Source organism: Hibiscus syriacus, unplaced genomic scaffold (genome assembly GCF_006381635.1).
Source record: "Hibiscus syriacus cultivar Baekdansim isolate YM2019G1 unplaced genomic scaffold, ASM638163v2 tig00111238_pilon, whole genome shotgun sequence".
Lineage (NCBI taxonomy): Eukaryota > Viridiplantae > Streptophyta > Magnoliopsida > Malvales > Malvaceae > Hibiscus > Hibiscus syriacus.
This window is the reverse complement of record NW_024063030.1, coordinates 897,295-915,755: the sequence shown is the minus strand read 5'-3', so window position 1 is coordinate 915,755 and position 18,461 is coordinate 897,295. Positions and strand designations below refer to the sequence as shown.

The 18,461-nt window shown below is 34.4% G+C and overlaps 3 protein-coding genes across 5 annotated transcripts; 1 reads left to right on the top strand and 2 right to left on the bottom strand.

Moving 5' to 3' along the window:
- The first annotated feature begins 1,840 nt into the window (after positions 1-1,840).
- On the top strand, positions 1,841-5,897 carry LOC120157078 (cytochrome P450 714A1-like). Its single transcript, XM_039168337.1, has 5 exons — positions 1,841-2,196; positions 4,094-4,320; positions 4,404-4,654; positions 4,717-5,074; positions 5,364-5,897. The coding sequence occupies exons 1-5, from the start codon at positions 1,905-1,907 to the stop codon at positions 5,787-5,789; spliced, it is 1,554 nt and encodes a 517-aa protein (XP_039024268.1). The 5' UTR covers positions 1,841-1,904; the 3' UTR covers positions 5,790-5,897.
- Positions 5,898-6,829: 932 nt separating this feature from the next.
- LOC120157114 lies at positions 6,830-17,629 on the bottom strand. 2 transcript variants are annotated; one of them, XM_039168365.1, is made up of 3 exons: positions 17,231-17,629; positions 7,331-8,103; positions 6,830-6,933 (listed from the first exon to the last, which is right to left on the bottom strand). In XM_039168365.1, the coding sequence occupies exon 1, from the start codon at positions 17,433-17,435 to the stop codon at positions 17,235-17,237; it is 201 nt and encodes a 66-aa protein (XP_039024296.1). In that variant the 5' UTR covers positions 17,436-17,629; the 3' UTR covers positions 6,830-6,933; positions 7,331-8,103; positions 17,231-17,234. The 2 variants fall into 2 exon arrangements, with proteins under 2 accessions (XP_039024296.1, XP_039024295.1); XM_039168364.1 differs by lacking the exon at positions 17,231-17,629 and adding an exon at positions 8,105-8,708 and having other exon boundaries at positions 7,331-8,013.
- Positions 10,211-15,432, bottom strand: LOC120157113 (coatomer subunit beta-1). 2 transcript variants are annotated; one of them, XM_039168362.1, is made up of 6 exons: positions 15,422-15,432; positions 15,133-15,255; positions 12,157-14,216; positions 11,394-11,903; positions 11,000-11,085; positions 10,211-10,724 (listed from the first exon to the last, which is right to left on the bottom strand). In XM_039168362.1, the coding sequence occupies exons 3-6, from the start codon at positions 14,200-14,202 to the stop codon at positions 10,520-10,522; spliced, it is 2,847 nt and encodes a 948-aa protein (XP_039024293.1). In that variant the 5' UTR covers positions 14,203-14,216; positions 15,133-15,255; positions 15,422-15,432; the 3' UTR covers positions 10,211-10,519. The 2 variants fall into 2 exon arrangements, with proteins under 2 accessions (XP_039024293.1, XP_039024294.1); XM_039168363.1 differs by lacking the exon at positions 15,422-15,432 and having other exon boundaries at positions 15,133-15,306.
- Positions 17,630-18,461: the final 832 nt, after the last annotated feature.

Genomic DNA, 18,461 nt, shown 5'->3' with positions numbered 1-18,461 from the left:
CTATTAGTATGGAGTGATTGCAAGGTAATATATGTTTAGAATCTTTTTTAATCATTGATATAACACACCTTATAAATGTTACTGCTTAAACCCAAATCTTTAAAAGATGACTATTTTTTTTATTATTATTAAAGTCATTCAATGAGTATAATTAATATGTATATTAACTTTATGAATTATTATTAAGGTGAGTTAATAACTATTTACATATTAATTTAAAATATCATATTGTAATGTTAGCCAGCACAAGCTTTGAAGTTTCGGGAACCAAGATCTCATTCATCATTCAAAAATAATTCCCATGCTTCTTCCTCCCATTTGCATTATTGGTGGATCCAAATTTCAAACCCAATATCCAACTTTATTTCATTCCGATCTGTATGTCCCTCGTACAACTAACTCTGAGCTAATCCCTACCCTACTCTTTTTGTTAATATATATATATATAAATTAACATTATAATATAAATAATGCAATCACGTGACTTATATTATATAGGCAACAAGCAGGGTTTGGTGAAAAGGGTGTGAAAAAATGGTAATTAATTCCACCCGGCAGCTAATATGGAAAATTGTATGTAAAAGTAGAACTTTATAAAACAAATTTATTTTTTAATTTGACTTATATAATATCTAATTAATTTATAAAATTATGTATTAAGAAAATTTGATTTTTAATCTAACCGAAATGATATTATTATCCGACAAGTCATTACTAGCTAAATAAATAAGTTCCAGTTTAGTTTACATTTTTTTTATCTACGAAATACATTTTCATTAAAATAAAATTTAAAAAGACTATGACAGTCCAATAACCTTCTATTTTCCATCGAGGCCCAAATCCATCCCAATAAAACAACACACGAAAGGGCAACAAAAGCTTAAAGAACAAACATAATGGTGATTATTTTCAACGAAGCAAAAGAAACATAATACATGAAAGATTAAAAAAGAAAATAGGAGAGAGAATTATATATTTTCTTTCTTTTGCGATTTGTTATATGAGACGAAATGTTCAATGTCTAAGAGCTTAGTTTACAATTCGAAGCGTGAAATATTATTGATTTTGATATCCATTTCTCAACGCCCCTGAGCTTAGAGATTGAACCCTACATAATTTAACGGTCATTATTTTCAAAGTATGCATGTGCGTGCATTTGTTCAAGAAATATACAACTCGACCAACAAAGAGAAGTCAATAATCAATTAATACAATGGTTAGCTACTTTATTTGCACTATATACAACAAGTTAGGGATTAAATTACTAAAATTAATTCAGATGTAGTTTTTTTTTCATTGTTAATTCCCCCAAATCCAATAGTTAACATGTTCTTGGCCTCCAAGCAAATTTCATCGAATCCCTAAACATTTCAACATTACCTTTTAGTCAACGAAGATTTTTTAAATATATATAATAACGTTAAAAGTTATGATTCATATTTTTAATATTTACCGTCCAAAATTTATAGATTAGAAATGAGTGTTTTAGAATTTAAAACGTGTGATAAATATTATTTATAAAATTAAAATATTTTATTATCATTATATTAAATATTAATCTTAAATTTAAATGATAAATTAATCTTATATATTATTTAATAATTTATAAAATATAATCTTAAATTCCCTATCTAATAGCGTACACTTCACACCCTATGTTGGCCCACCAATCATTTTCAGTTTGTAGGTTGATGTCTACTCGCTTAAAACTAATCCCTTTCGCATTAATGTCATCTGGTGTCCCTCCCCTCCTATAAAATTGACTTAGCAGTAACACCTCCCTCATATATATATATATATATATATATATATATATATATATATATATATTATATGTTAAGCTTGGCTTCTTCAGTACTTGAAAAACTCAAAGGATAGATTAGAATCTGAGAGCTTCGAGAAAAATGGAGTTGTTCCTGGTGACGTTGAAAACCCTGTTGTCGTTAGCCCTTGCAGCAGCCGTTTGGTACTTGTTCCATTACTACAGCAGCAGCTGGCTCAGATTTCAAAGGGTTAGAAAGAAGCTGTGCGTGCAAGGCATCAGTGGACCACCCCCTTCATTTCTGTCGGGCAATTTACAAGAGATGCAGCAAATTGAGTTGAAGGCAAGCAAGGCTCGAAACCACTCCGAAATCGTTGCTCATGACTACACTTCCACGCTCTTCCCATACTTTGATCACTGGAGAAAAGAATACGGTAAGATCCATATACACATTTCATCAGTCTTTGATGCATATGCATACGCCAGAAACAATGCATCTTTCATCTCTACTTCCTGCAATCTGCGTGATAGACCAGTGTTTTGTTTTGTATCGGTGGTTTATTTTTGGCAAACGTTGAAGACTTTTGCTTTGTTACGAAATGTCTATTTTTATAGTCCGCCATTTCTGACGCCTTACAATTTGGCTCAGAATGAGACATCTTCACCTTTTTTGCTTTTCCTTTCTTTTTTTGACTTTCGTGAGTATTCGAAAGGAACACAACACCGTCTTGCATATACATCATATCATTCGAATCTCGTTGTTTAGAGAACACCTAATCATTCTAAGATAGATCATTTAAAATATCTTTAACCAATAATCAACAAACTTAATTTTCTCATTAATTATAGTGATTTTAACATCATTTACAAATCATCATATAACTTCAAAAACATAATAAATGGAAAAGAAGGATGGGTAGGGAATAGATGGGGTTGGGGTAAGTGAAGGGCATTAAAGAAAGAGGATTCGGGGCAAATAATGTTGGGTTTGGAGAGTTGTGTGAGCTTGACTGGTGAGTAATGTAATGTCCCCATTTTTCACGAGGCCAACACATAAACTATTACCGAGGGGCGGCAATTTTCTCTTGATGTTTCATGTGATGATTGTAGAGACGTGAGCTGATTACACCGACCAACAATTAATATACCACGATATCCCACATCATAAATCCCAACACGAAGCCTAGTAGCTACCATCTTTAATCCTCATTAATTGTATCTTTATTTTTTAATTTTTAAACAAGTATTATGCAAATGATAGTAACATGTAAACCCAAATAGTAAATTAAGAAGAAGCCAACTGAAATGCTACTTCTGATTATTTTATGGAGTTTTTTCATAGTTTGGATGGAAAATAATGGTGGCATAATCTTTTTCTTCTTCTTTTCATTTCATTCTATCGGAGAATTTTTCATTTTCAATTAAAACAAATTAGACGTTGGAGAAGAAATTTATACTTAGAAATGATAATTTAATCTGAAATTGACGTATTTTAATTTAACTTGAACTTATTAAATTAGTTTTTTTAAAATTAAATTCTTCGAGTAAGATATTATACACAATGAGGGTGGGTCGGGTCAAGTTCGGGTAGACGATGAAAAATCTTCGCCTTGGAGGTAATATTATATTTTTCCTATAAAGTTTGAGATAATTACTATAATACCCAATTTTTCTGTAACTTTTTTATTAAGTCTCTATTTTATGTCAGGTTGAATCAGATTGAGTTTATACACCAAAAATTTGAGTTCAATCCAGTCAAATCGAGTTAATAGAGAGTATATGATTCTCTGTTCGGGTTCAAATGGAATATGTATATTTTTCGATTCGAGTTGAGTTGACCAAGAATCCGACCCAACCCGCCCTATTGTCATCTCTAACTATACTGTTACTATTTGATTGCTTGTATTAAGGACTTTTCTCTCTATCTATATATATATTCCAAGAGAAAATTTATTTCATTCAAAATATTAATTTATATGTCACAAACACAATAACGTTTATATGTATTATGTAGTATTGATATATGGTTTTTTTATTTACTATAAGTTAGTTTAGTATGATCAATATTATCTTTTTTTAGGTAAGATTAGAAGTTCAAATTTTAATGTCGAGAATAAAATAAAGTGAAACAGAAGAGTGATTTTCAATATGATTACTACATCATATATCAATAATTAAACAAAATATATTCGTAATTAGATGGTGCTCAGGGGTGCCTGATAATTTGGATAAGCAATGTGTCTTTGCATTCTTCGGGAATCTGTTTTTAATGTTTGTATGTATGTATGCTATTGTGATTAATAAAGAATAGTTGAAATTAATATTATGCAGGTCAAATATACACATATTCGACGGGGCTAAGGCAACACCTGTATGTAAACGACCTGGAGATATTGAAGGAACTGAACCAGTTGAATACTTTGCAGTTGGGAAAGGATTCTTATATGACGAAGGTACTCCAACCCATGCTTGGCAATGGCATTATAAGATCCAATGGCCAGCTTTGGGCCCATCAAAGGAAGATCATTGCGCCAGAGTTCTTCATGGACAAGGTTAAGGTAAATACTATAAATAAATACTTTGGATTCCATTTAATCATGGACCAGAAACTAGTCTAAAAGCTGAATGATAAATCTCTTAGGGCATGGTGGGGCTCATGGTGGAATCAACGGTGCCGTTGCTTAAAAAATGGGAAGCCGCAATCGATGCAAAAGGCGGTCTGGCGACCGAGATAAACGTGGATGATGATTTTAGGAGCTTTTCAGCCGATGTTATTGCAAGGGCATGTTTCGGGAGCTCTTATGTTAAAGGGAAACAGATATTTTCCAAGCTTAGGACCATGCGAACCACCATTACCAAGCAAGGCTTTCTTTTTGGTCACAATAGTTCAAGGTACAATATTTGCACACCCACTGTTTTGATTTGCATGCAGTAAAAACACAATGTATTCGCAGGTTTCTTCCCAACAACAAGAAGGTTAGCACTCTAGAAAGAGAAGTAGAGTTGTTGATTTGGGAGACTGTGAACCAACGCCAACAAGAATGCTTAGACAAATCTTCGGGTCAAAAAGATTTAATGCAGCTGATATTAGAAAGTGCTGTGAATGATGCGAGTGTGGCGCCGCAGAAGTTTATAGTTGATAATTGCAAGAATATATACTTCGCTGGCCATGAATCCACTGCCATCACTGCCTCCTGGTGCCTGATGCTACTTGCTCTACATCCTGAGTGGCAATCCCATATTCGACAAGAGGTGGCTAAAGTTTTCACTAATGGCCTGCCTGATGCAGACTCCATATCTCGATTGAAAATGGTAAACACGCTAATGTTAGGATTTACTTACACATGTCAATTTTTTTATTTTTACGAAAATTTAGGATCGTTAGATGAATAAAAATCGATGGTTGAGATTAATTCTGTCTTTTTTCCCGGTGAATATATTCTCATATCTTACTGTTAATCTCAACATCTATTTTCACTTCCTTAAATCTATGTAAAACTAAAAAAGTTTTACATTTATAATTTAATCATTTCTCGTACATATATATACACGCATGCTTCTTATAAGTTGTAAAAGTGTGGGTTCCTACCATTATATGAAGGTGACTATGGTGATTCAAGAAACCATGCGGCTTTACCCGGCGGGAGCATTTGTGACTAGGGAGGCACTGGAGGAGACTCGAATTGGGAATATTTTGGTTCCGAAAGGGGTGTGCATGTGGACTGTGATTCCAACTTTGCATCGGGATCCTGACATATGGGGACCAGATGCTAATGAGTTCAAGCCTGAAAGATTCATCAATGGTGTCTCCAAAGCTTGCAAATCCCCACAAGGTTATATCCCATTTGGTTTAGGCACTCGGTTGTGCTTGGGTAAGAACTTTGCAATGGTTCAATTGAAGGTTCTTCTAGCTCTTATCGTCTCCAAATTTACTTTCTCTCTATCTCCGAGTTATCGCCATTCTCCTGTTTTTCGGATGCTTGTTGAACCTGAACATGGTGTATATATCCAAATACAGAAGCTCTGATAAAGCGACTCTTCGCTGGCTTTAAGCCTGATTATTATTACTAATGTATGAAATAAAGCTTTTATATATGCAATTTATTTTAGTTTTTTATATTTTACATGAAAGGACTAGAAGCTTACGTTGTTTTATAACCTGTAATGCCTTTGCTCAAATTGCTAGTTTGTCACTTAATAGATTGAGAAGTGAGAATCGAATGTACTGGGGAAAATCTGTAAAATAAAGGTTAGATTGGCATAAACTGTACTAAAAATATATGCCAACAATGTACACAGAACACTATTCAAAATGCAACATTTCTGTTTGTGTAGTATAACATGTAGACAAATCACTTAACTACAGTAAGCATCATACAACCGTCGGTTGGTTCAAATTAAATAATCCTTGTATCATGTCCAAAATAATTGTAACAATAACTTTAATTTTCCTTATTGGACATAACCAAGTTACCTGAGAAGTGCATGCAAATAAAAACTGCAAATCACAGTTGCCTGGTTGAGCTAAATGAATCAATGGATCATGCTCAGAAATTCGGGAAATTTGATAATGGAGCCAAAGGCAAAATAATGGTTGGCGATCCTCGCTAAACTTTTTCACAAAATCAACGGGAAACCTGCACAAAAGCAAAACCATAAAATACATAAACTGCTTGGTTTTGTAAGAAAGAGGACAAGGAATCGATAAACAAGATGGAAAATTAGAATAACGTAAGTCTCATACAGGATTGACAGGTATATAACTGTGATATACAGTGAAAACCAGGGAGGTTAAAGATAAACTTGTTTGTGAAGCACACTCATAGAACTACATGAAATAAATACATCTTGGAAAGAGCCACTAACCACATTGACTTGTCAAAATACAAAAGCTGCCGATAGTGTATGCAATACAGCCCAATAAATTGATGAAATCCCTGGCACATTACATAAACATAGTTACTTGATGAAAAGGTTGCTTTTGGAGTGTAAATAAATACAACAAATAAATTGCAAATAGTAAAGGATACCTTTATCTTCGCTTCATCTTCTAACCTACTATTATTACCATCATCCGTATCTATTGGAATAGCAACTTCATCAGTATTGACTTTGCGCAAACTACAAACTTGGGATGCTGTAGAGGTCCCTGCTATTGCCTACTTGTTTATCTACACAGATAGTCAGCAAAATAGACTACTCAATATCTATAAATATATTTATCGTTCTATTGATTATGCAGAAGCATAACTTATTAATGTGAGGTAAGATTAAAGTGTATATCAACTTTTAAAATCATTATTATTTGTTAACAGTCTTCTTTAGAAGAAAAATTATCAAATGCTTATATAGTTGCCATATGAATTTTGATTCTATAGATTGAACTCATTCCATCTCTCATGCAACCAGATAAGATGTGTAGCTCCCAAAGTAAAATGTGAAATGTTGATAAGCAAAGTTAGGTTTCGTCACTCACATCCCAAGTTTTGTCCGTCACTAGTTTTCTAAAGGTCCTAAGTCCTAACAGCGTGCTGCTCAAGAAAACTGCAAACACACTAAATAACTTACCACAGGCTCAACCTCCACGATTTCAGAGTTCAAACGAGCTGCCTGACCCACAGCTCCCACACCTTCAAGCAAATTTAACTGGGATTCCTTCTCATGCAGAGTCTTCCTTAGGGTTTCTTATCTGTGCGTCAACTCCTCCACTTTACTCCTTTCTGCTTGCAACAATTCATTCCTATTTTTAGCAACCCCCCGAAGGTCCTGCAGTTCAGATATCATAGAACTAATCCTTTTATGTATCATTTCCTTGTATTCAGGCACCTGACTATTCTTCGTATCAAAATGAAGGTCAGGTAAACCAACAAGAGGAACAATTGATCCAAACCAAATCAGAAACTCATTTATCTCATCTGACTTTTCTTTATTGCTTGTTTGTGAAGCGGCGAGAACATCATTGGTGCATCTTGTGACCTCTTGTCTTAAGAAGGAAACCTCAGCATCCCGATCTTGTAGTTGTAATTGCAGATGTTCAACCTGGGTAATAAGACTTTCTGATAGAGCACGAAGTTCATCAAACTTGCTCACTGTGATGGAAAGCTTTTTCACAGCCTTTCCATGAGAAGCTTCAAGGTTCTCTAAATCTGTGTTCTTCTGTAGCAGTACTTTTTCCAGTTCCTCGTTCTTCTTTGTCAACTCTTCCATTTGGACCTCCTCCTCCTCAAGTGCTTGCATAAGGGCTTCAATTTCTGTCAGGGAATAGCATTCACAAATGAAGATTCCAAAACCAAATGAATATGTAAGGAAAATAAAAAGTAGGATTCAAACAATAAAACATGCCTAGGTCTTTTGATGATAATACATCTGCCAGTGATTTGACTCTATTCTGCAATTCCACTGTGTTGGCTTGCACATCCTGCAGTTCTTTTACTCTCTGCTGCAGTTAAGTCTGTTCTTCCCTCATTACTCCCAGTTCTTTCTCCAAATCATACACCAGGGTTTTTGAAGACTGGAGATCTCGTGAGTAATTCGCGGCAGACGCTTCAGCTAACTTGATTTGATCAACAGCTCCATGCATATCCTATCTTTCTGGATATCCTTCTCCTGAAGCTCTTTCTGCAAATTTGCTATGGTTGTTTTCATTTCCCTTTGGCTTCCTTCAGTAATTTCAGCTTTCATACTCGAAAAATCTCACTGTTGAAAAAAGTTTATCTGCCATGGTCTTTATATTTTCCTCAGTGGCAACACTATTTTGTCCACCGAAAGAAAGTACTCCATCAACCAATATTATAGGCTTCATGTTAGTCATCAGATCTACAGCAGCCAAATTATTTCCTAATAACTCAGCTTTTTTATTTTCAATCTCCAAGACTGAATTAGCACATGCTTCATAAAGCAAGGCAATTTTTCTTCTCAACACAACAATCTCCATGTCTTTCTCTTTCCCAACAATCCCCATACACTAACGGTGAAAAATATTCACAAGTGAAATTTTAGTAATGTTGTATGTTTTATTTAAAGTATAGAATTTAGAGTCATAGATTTTATGTTTCAGGGTTTATATCTTAGATTTGAGGTTCAATGTTTTTAGATGACGTTCAAATATATATGATTATGAAGTTTGAATTTGGCACGATATTTTTGTTAAATATTTGTTTTCAAATATTTATATTGAATTATACATTTGTTATAATCTAAACGATTCAAGTTTATTTTAAATAATATTTTTAATTCTTTCATAGTAGTTAAATCTAATCATCAAGCCACATACAACGTTGAAATAAAAAGATAATGGAAAACATTTTATTATCCGTACATAACTCAATAGGTGGATAGATTAAATATTTATACGAGTAATAGGTTAAAATTAAATAAAACTTAAATAGAATATTGAATTATATTTATATTATAATTTAAATTATTAATTTTAAACAACTTATCATTATAATGTTTTATGAAGGAAACATTTGAAGTATCAATCAATTCAATTGTACTTATATTTCAAAGAGATAATCAAAGTTTATTTTATGATCGATTGAATATGTATATTTAAATTAAACAATATAAAAACTTTTAATGTTTGACAAACTAATGATAAATTACACAAAACTTGATGATATTGCTCATCATTAGATTGGCATATGCTGTACCTTGAGTTTTAACTCTTTTGATTCGTGTATATTTTAGTTCTTCTTGTTTGTTCAAATATTTTTTTTGGTTTACTTTACCTAACAACTTCATATATATATATATATATTTATTTACTTTAAAAAAATCATGAAAATGAAGCTGTGACAGTTTGGTGACTGATCTCTCATCCTCGTTCCATGTTTGATGCAAGATGAAGTCTTTAGAGTATGGACAACCCATCAATAATTTTATCTTTTGCTTCAAGTTGCGCAGTAAGTAAAAGTGCTTACTAGGTTTTTAGGCTTGGTTTATGGAGTAATATTCTTTGTTCTGCCAAGGGGAAAAAAGAAGAAAAAACGAGCTGATTATCATTACCAATGAACATGCAAAATTTGTGGATTATATGATTGAAGGATAGTAGACATCGATAGTTCTGCTGTGAAAAGCTTCAAATTTCTAAGCAGAAATACCTACTAGATTCAGAAAACCTGAACTGTTATAAGGCGAAATTTTGGAAGCGACCTGGCCAGAGAACCATTTTGGAAGACAACTCAACAATGGTTTGCGGAATATAGAAATAAGCGCATAATAACGCCATCCTAATCAACCTGCAGAACTGGCAAGGTTTCGCAAATTGGAAACAACTAGCTACGAGTATGCTTTCAGGTTTCACAGTACATGATTCTTTACAAGTAAGACAACGAGATAAACATCGAGCAAAATGAGGAACCGAAAAGGCAGAAACCATAGAATAGGGATATGAACCCACAAAATTAAGGATGATTTAATATGGAGCGATACTAGAATTATAAAGAATTCCCCAAAAGAAATCCTGTTTTAACATCGCCAAAAAGCAGTATCTTCTTTTTTAAACAATGTCTGTAGAAATATGTAACTCCAAATACAACAATATTTACTCATGAAACCGGTACTACCCCTAGATACAGAGAACACAACTAAAATGAAGGCGGCCATCTTTTAAAATGCAAGAAAAGTACCTGCATTTTTAAATCAGTAATAAATTCTGTATTTCAAAGGAGATTGAGATAGGCAGCAACTGACAAGCCAAAACAAGAATGATTTCCAGTATTGATGAAACAAATGGTGTCAAAATCCGGCACACCATCAACTGCCTCCCTTTTGTTTTAGAGTGATCTTATCTCCAAGACTGAGAGCAATACCCTGAGTCTTGCTCCTTATCCTGATGTACCCACTAAGCTTCCCATCTGCTTGTTTCTCAACACTCAAATTTACCAAGGCATCCTCCCCAAACACACTCTTTGCATACAGGTTAGCAGCCAGGAATCCACACTCATCGTCTCGCGCAGATCTGAAACACAATCCAACCGCCAAAAAGGAATGCCATATAAAAGAATAGATTAATTTTATATTGAGTCACAAAAAATAGATGCATTCTGAAATCAATGTTAATATTAATTTGTTGTTTTACAAATTAAGCATAAAAGATTCATTAAGTTTTCAGAACAAAGTGACATATAAATCATATAGCACACTGTTGCATTAAAAATGTAAAATCCACAACGTATGCAGCTCATCGGGTTTTTTTTTAATTTTATGTACATTTCTCAGAAACGTAAAACTTACACTGGTGTGAGACACTTCATGTTGGTTGACTTGATAATATGTTCAAGGAATTCCTTCTCATCTTGGATTACTGTGTTAACAGCAACCTGAATCACAAAAATCAATAATGAAAATTAATATTGTTATGACAATGGGGATAGGAACCGTTATAGCTTTATCACGGGAGAAGATTGATCTCAATTAGGAGCACGAGGGGAATATGTGGTAATCAAACACTATGCAAGGGACATAAGCTACGTGTAAGATCAAGCTAATATAACTTGCATTCCAATTAGCATATTGAACATGTTATATTAAATTATAGCAGAATGTCAATGTTGGCCAGATATCTATAGGAATCAGGGATGCTGCTGAGAATAAAAGCTGGTAATAATGGAAAGAGTTCAACAGATACCTTGTTTTCCCACTCAAATTCTGCCCACATAGTTCTGAATGCAGCATCAGTACATACAGCGGGAGAAATATAGTCCATGATATCAATATGAATGTCATTAAGAACAACAACAGTTCTTTCGTGCACATTTGATGTCTCATAAACAATGTTGCCAAATATGACACCTGTCTCGGTTGACGAGACCTTGATGTTGGACTTTATTTGCTTGCTAGATTCAGGAGCTAGGGTATAATTTTGTGGACGCTCCACAAGTTTCAGATCACCCATTGTTGCCAACTCTAAGCACAAATTCTGAAGGGTTTCCTTGGTCCGATTGATAACTGTGATATCAAGAACAATATCATAGTGATGGACAGTGACATAGGCTTCAGCATATACTGGATCACTAAATCCGGTAAGTTGAAGAATGCGGTTGAGCTTATTTGCATCATCGGTATCGTTTACAAACTCTCCAGTTGCACGTTTTAAATCATCTTGAACCTCATCCTCCAACTCCAGTTGACTCATACCCTGGAAGTCAGCAACAAAAGATTTCAAAAACAAGTACAAGAATTCATGACAAAAATCCAAGAAAGAATTAAAAATACGAGTCAAAACCCAAAGATGTGAAAAAACAAGGTGATAAGGCAGAAAATTCTAGCAAAACAAACAAAATGCATGCTTAAGAAAATACATATATGACCAAATAAGGATTAATAAACTTGGAATAAATCAAGATGTTAAATCATGCTCAAAAGATAACAACCAATTAAAAGGCTCTCACCTTCCTACTCTTCAAATGGTAGAAATCAATAAGGTCATCAGGTTGTGCATGAGAAACCTGAGCCTTTGCCTTTAATTCCTCAGTTTCTCGCAGCTGTTTCTCTGACAGCATTTTTACAAAACTCTGACGACAAGATTGCAACCATATTTTCCTGATGTCATCACCAGTATTGCACAACAATCTTATGCACAGAACAATCCTATCATTAGAATCATTATCAATTGGGTGTGGAAGAACAGAAGATTGTCCTAATTGCAGCATAGAGACAATGATCAGCAATGCCTGCGTGGTTGCTTTGTTAACTTCAACTTTTGATGACTGTACCTCCTGCAATCTCAGAACAAGTTTAGTCAGCGTGCAAGCAACAACAGCCCCGAGGAAAAAATCACCAGTGAGGAGAAGAGATCTGAGATTCCCAGAAGCCAATGATCCCTGAACAACAGTAGGAGCAGAGAAAGCAGTTTCAGAGGCAGCACTCTGGGTTGCATAAGTACCATCAGCAAGAATAGCCGGTCTCCTTGAGGAAACAGTAATGGAGTTTGCTTGCGGAGTTTTCTTAGAAGCATCAGTACCTTCCCCTTCCTCAGAAACAGAGTAGAAAGGTAGTTCTCCGAGGCACTGCTTGATGGTTACTATTCCACTCTCAACTTCAGAAAGAGATAGGCAATACTCCCCAATAATCCAAAGGGCACAGGAGCAAACCCGTGCAGCTCGGATCTGATAGAATGTATCCAATAGCCTTGTTATAATGGAGACCCTAAGTTTAGGGTTGGTCTCAATTATTTCTCGAACAAAAATCACAACATCAATAGCTGAAGCAACATTACTGTCGCCCAAGAAATCCATAAGAAGATGCACAACTGTGCTTGCAACTTCTGGGAACTTGATTGCACAGGAATGAATAGCTTGAATGAGCATTTGTCTATATTCTCCATTCTTCTCAAGCTCTCCACTTTGAGTCTTCACAACTTCCTTCTTCAACATAAGAACAACCTCATTGATATTTTGGGGAGTTATTAACTCAAGAACAATATCAAGTGTCTTCCTCCGGATGTCAAGATTTGGACTCGAAAGTGCCCTAAGCACATCCATGATCAAATCAACCATAATACCTCTATGAGAAGACTTGAGCTCGTTCAGCCGATCTAGTACAATAAGCTTGACATTGTTGTCACTTTGAGAAAGAAGAAGCTGACAGTAAGTGTTAGCAGCAGCTCTAATGGCAGTGGGAGCAGATGACAGAGAAACAAGCGTGCTAGCACACTCATAAATAACTGCAGTTGATGGGGCATTCAATAAAGATATAATAATCTTAATATACTTCCCTTTCTCCGCACGATTTGTTCTGCAAACCTTACGGATCAGCTCTAACACAACCATCTGAAGCAATTCACCCCATTCAGAAACCCTATCAACATGGGTCAAGAGATAATTAACAGCCCGATCTTGCGCACAAGTAAATAGCATAAGAAATGCATTTCGCTTGGCAGAAGGATCCTGCTCCGTTGAAAGGACCTTCTCAATCATATCAGGTGCATCAACCAAGAACTGCTCACCTTGTGGAAGCTTATATATCGACATGACAGCTAATATAGCATTCCTCCTAATAAATGGGTGTCGATGCTCCAGATTTTGCAAAACAGAAGGGATTAGTGGCTCAATAATCTCTGTCATATTCAAGCGACAGAGAAAACGCAAGGTAACACCACGAATATATTCATTTGGATGTTGAAGATTGTTTCTCAAATTTTGGCATATCAATATCATTTCAGGTAATACCCTCCCTTTTGTATCAGTTTTCTCAATTATCTCCAAGTACAGAAGCAAAAGCTTTTGGACTGTGTGATCCTCTGAAGGCAAAACATATCTGACAATGGTAATAAAGAGCTGGGGAAGGGTTTCACCATTCAGTAAAAGCATAATTGCTTTCTTCATGGCATCAATCTTTGCAGGAACATCATTTCCTTCAAGTGCTTCTTTAATCTCATTAGCAATTGCAGGTGTTCCTTTGTCAAAGTGAATAAGAAGAGTACACGACTTCTCCATTTCTAGCTAGTTTTCTGGCAATATAAAGAAAATTGAAATATTCAATTCTTCAACGAAAAATATGGTAGAAATCGAGGATTGTCAAAGCTAGGAGTTGAATAAAGAAATCTCATCACAATATATATGTCTGTGAAATAACAACTTTAACATTGTTGTTACAAATCAATCAGAAGGTCTTAAATTAGGTAGCTTTGAAAGAGAACCATTTTGAACAAAGAAGAATGATTGCTTCAAAGGTCATAAGCTTGGTTATAATTGAAATGATAAATTAGATTTATGAATACTTTATGATAATGGAACATCATTACTAAACAATTTGCAGAGGGAACTTGTATAAACAATAACACTCATTACTGTACAGTTTAGGGGAAAATCTAACCGAATCTCATGCGAAAAGCTTTATTACACACATACTTTTTGATTGATTGTCCATGCTAAATGGACTATCAAACTAAGCCATTCCTAATTTACATAAATAGAATCGATAGCTACAACTCTAGATCTACACAAAAAATTGTGGTTATTTCAGCTTCATTATTAACAGATAATCACTGCCGATCTGCCTAGTAAAAAAAATAAGATTTATTAATTTTTTTTCTTTTTTAGTTCCAACACTAGTACTGAATTCATCAATTAAAATAAAAACATCAAGTATTTAACAAACAAAATACACTGTCACAGCGTAAGCGCAACGAAAAAAAGAGAGTGAAAGGTAAATCAAATTTAAATCCAAAAATCACAAATAAATTCGCAGCTTATAAGTTATTACTGCGAAGGATTCAATCATAAATCAATAACACGAACCCAAAAACCTAAATCGAAACGCTACAATAAAGAATAATATATTCAACGAAAAACAAATGCGGAAACAAAGTAGAAAGTAAATCAATAGATCTGGAAATTTTGTAAGAATAAGAGAGAGAAAGGAACCTTCAGTGATCAGATCATTCAATAAGAGAAGCCGGTTGGGGAAAGTGAAGCAGGTTTTTATTTGAAAGTTAAGAGATTTGAGGAAATTATAGAATTCGAAATAAGGGATCCGGGTTTTTTCCCCTTTTTTTCTTAAACCGAGGGAAATTAAGAAGTCGCACGCTCTCAGATTCACAGATCTAAAAGAACATTTCAACACTGTGATGTGAGTTACAAACGGGCGCTTATTTAGGGAAATATTATGAGAAATAAAAATTCAGGGAAATAGGATATATCCCCATTTAAAAACTTAAAAAAATCACGAATCGAGGATCGTCAAGGTTATGAGAATTGTTATAATGTTTCGAGGTTTTAAATTTGAATATCATGAATATTAGAGATGTAAGTGTTTGATGTCAATTGATTACAAATTATTTTTAAATAGAAAATATTTTATTTTTATCTCAGATTAATAAAAAAAATTAAAAATAAATTTATTAAAAAGTAAGTGTCTAAATTATAATATAGACTAATTTTAAGTTTTTAAAAACTTTTTCGCTTAAAATAATTTTAAGTTTTTAAAATTTTAATTTTAAGTCTCTAAAGGTGTTAATATGCAATATGCTTAGAATTTTAAACATAGAATCCATAGCAATTTTCTTTTAAGTGACCTTCAAGGCCAAAACAAATTCATTTCCTTAATCGAAAGATTTCGTCTTAGAAAAGCAGACTAGTTTTCTTTTCTATAATATTGCATACCTCTGAAAAATGATGCTTAATTTCTTCTTTGTTTGCAATGCCTCGGGAAGCTCAAGTTTCAACACTAGTACTCGTTCTAATGCATTTCTATTTTCTGAATATTCGTTAATCAAATGAAATACGCTTCTCAGTTCTTCATTCACATGTGAGAAGGCAAAAAGTGAGCCTGATTGAATAATTTCGTCAATTTGAAACTAATAGGAGGAGAAACGAGGGCGTTCGAAAGTTTTATTGTTTATGTGGGATTATTGTGGTGGTGAAGATGAAGGCATCGTTATGTGTTCGCATTTGCAATTCCATGTGATGGGTGGTGGTGATTGGGAATTCTGGAAGTCGGCGGATGGAAAGGAAATTCAAAAGAAGAGTGAAAGTTGCAGTGATAGGGGAATGTTTGGAATTGATTTTTTTTTAATATTCGAGGTAAATTAAATATAAAATTATTATTCAATAATTTATTTGATATTTTAATAATAGTTTAGAGATAAAATTAAATATTAATATTTTTATTAACATTATCCCATCGTCAATTTAACGGGAATGATAACAGAATGATTATGTTGTTATAAATCGGCAACGACTATTTTATTAGAAATTGATAATATTAAAATCAATTTATTATTTTTAAAATTTTAGTGAAAAAAAATTACTCAACCAATTGTTGCTCGGAGCCGAGGCTGTTATTCCCCGTGTCAAAAGGTAGTTTTCTCCATTTTCTCGGGAAACAAACAAGTACCCTGATTCATTGAAAACAATCTGGACAGCAGGACTCGATGAAACACCAGCAGCCGTACCAGTAGCATAATAAGGCTCATTAAGATGCTCACTAGGCAAGTTTATTATCAATTTATTGTTTTCAAAATTTTAGTGAAAAAAAATTACTCAATCAGGAGCGGTTGGTACTAAACTTGGTGATAAGTAAGAGGGCTATTGATGTGGCCCGAAGTTAGGGCCAGAGAGAAAATGGTGGAAGTCCAGTCAGAAGTTCAATTGGACCTAGGGAAACAAGCTTCTTCCTTCTTTTTTAATGTTTCAAATGCCGACACCCAACATTGAATCTCAATCAAACTACACTCCATTTTCCTATTCAAAATATTTGCACCAAAATTAAATGTAACACGTCCTTCCCAGAAAGGCCAAAAAAGGACGAAAAGTCAAAATTGATTTCACGATCGATCATTTAGTTTGCTTTTGAAACTAAAACTTCCCATGCAGATTGGAATTAAAAAATTGAACAAGCTCGTTCTGTTATTAAAATCTTACAACCCAAAGCTCTCTCTCTATATATATATACAAATGAAGATGGAACGAGAAAGGTGAAGAGAACAGGGGAGATCGGGGGATGATAACAAGAACAGTAAAAAAAATCATTGAACAACCAATCGCCTTGCACAGAAGGTGCAGTAATACCTTCTCTTGGTCTTAAAATACAAAGGCAAAAAGCAGAACCTCCACTGGCTTTCAACATCCATGGCTTGTATCATCCCTCCACAGTAGGGGCAAGCTCCTGGTGCCGGATGCCTTGCTATCACCTGCTCATCCTCATCACATACGAACACCAAGCACATCTTCAATTGTCACTTGTTTGATTACTGGGAAGCTTTGAATCGCCTGCTCCGATTATATGTGGAATTAAAAGTCTCTTTTCAGGGTTTTTTTTGGGGGGGGGGGAATTTATTGGAAGAAAACGAGCCAAATAGATTGCTGACAAGAGCCTTTGCTACGATATTTATAGACAACAGTTTGCCAATTTCTTAGCCACACATATGGAGAGGAAAAGTATAGGTTAGTCTGGAAGGTTCCAATAACAATCTATCCTTATCTCTTAAGAATAAAGAATTTTAGTGCATGACTTTATTGTCATCGACTTGTCTATTTTAAACGCGTTAAATTTCAATATCAATGCTGCTTTATCATTTTCCTATTTCCCTCGCTCTCGTACTTTTGACTTGGGAATAGCGATGCTGCTTTCACAATTACAACACCGAGCAAAACCTGAAGAAATAACATCAGGCCTAGGCAAGGCGAAGTCCACTTGTAAAGAGCCAACCCAAGACCAATCAGACACTATGACTTGTGGCCTTTGGGTACCTTTTTGTGGAGCCCCGATTAAATCGAATAGATATGCCTTTCTAAATTGAAATGGTTTTGGCTGTGCAACTCAGGCAAGAAAACATGGATAGATATATAATCGTACATGACTGCGACTGTGACTTAATCGTTCTTTACTTTCATTGTTAATAATAATAGTTTCATACTGTAAGTCCTTCAAGTTGTTATGTTCATAAACAAGTATTTACATGGTATAATTGGCATTGATGACAGCAAATGCTGAAGTATTAATAAAACTTCATGATCTTCAGATTTTAAACCAAAATACATATAGATCAAGCCAATACATAAAAAATTTGTTCAAATCTTATAATTAAGCGTACTATAAAGTTTTTATCAAACTTCAAAGACCAGGATCTTGGCTAAACACCAGGCAACTACAATGAAATAGAAGGCATAGAAGCTTAGCGGCAGGCCTCCACAACTCCGAGAATAACTGTCGGCGACTCATCAGACATCTACTGTGCGCACGTGCTGCAATA

Bases quoted from the DNA above. Each gene is read 5' to 3' on its own strand.
- LOC120157078 (XM_039168337.1), top strand. From the start codon at position 1,905: ATGGAGTTGTTCCTGGTGACGTTGAAAACCCTGTTGTCGTTAGCCCTT. The intron at 2,197-4,093 runs GTAAGATCCATA...AATATTATGCAG, and splicing joins TCACTGGAGAAAAGAATACG to GTCAAATATACACATATTCG. The intron at 4,321-4,403 runs GTAAATACTATA...TAAATCTCTTAG, and splicing joins TCTTCATGGACAAGGTTAAG to GGCATGGTGGGGCTCATGGT.
- LOC120157114 (XM_039168364.1), bottom strand. From the start codon at position 7,999: ATGCAAGCACTTGAGGAGGAGGAGGTCCAAATGGAAGAGTTGACAAAG.
- LOC120157113 (XM_039168362.1), bottom strand. From the start codon at position 14,202: ATGGAGAAGTCGTGTACTCTTCTTATTCACTTTGACAAAGGAACACCT. The intron at 11,904-12,156 runs GTGAGAGCCTTT...GCTGACTTCCAG, and splicing joins ACCATTTGAAGAGTAGGAAG to GGTATGAGTCAACTGGAGTT. The intron at 10,725-10,999 runs GTAAGTTTTACG...ATTGTGTTTCAG, and splicing joins ATGAAGTGTCTCACACCAGT to ATCTGCGCGAGACGATGAGT.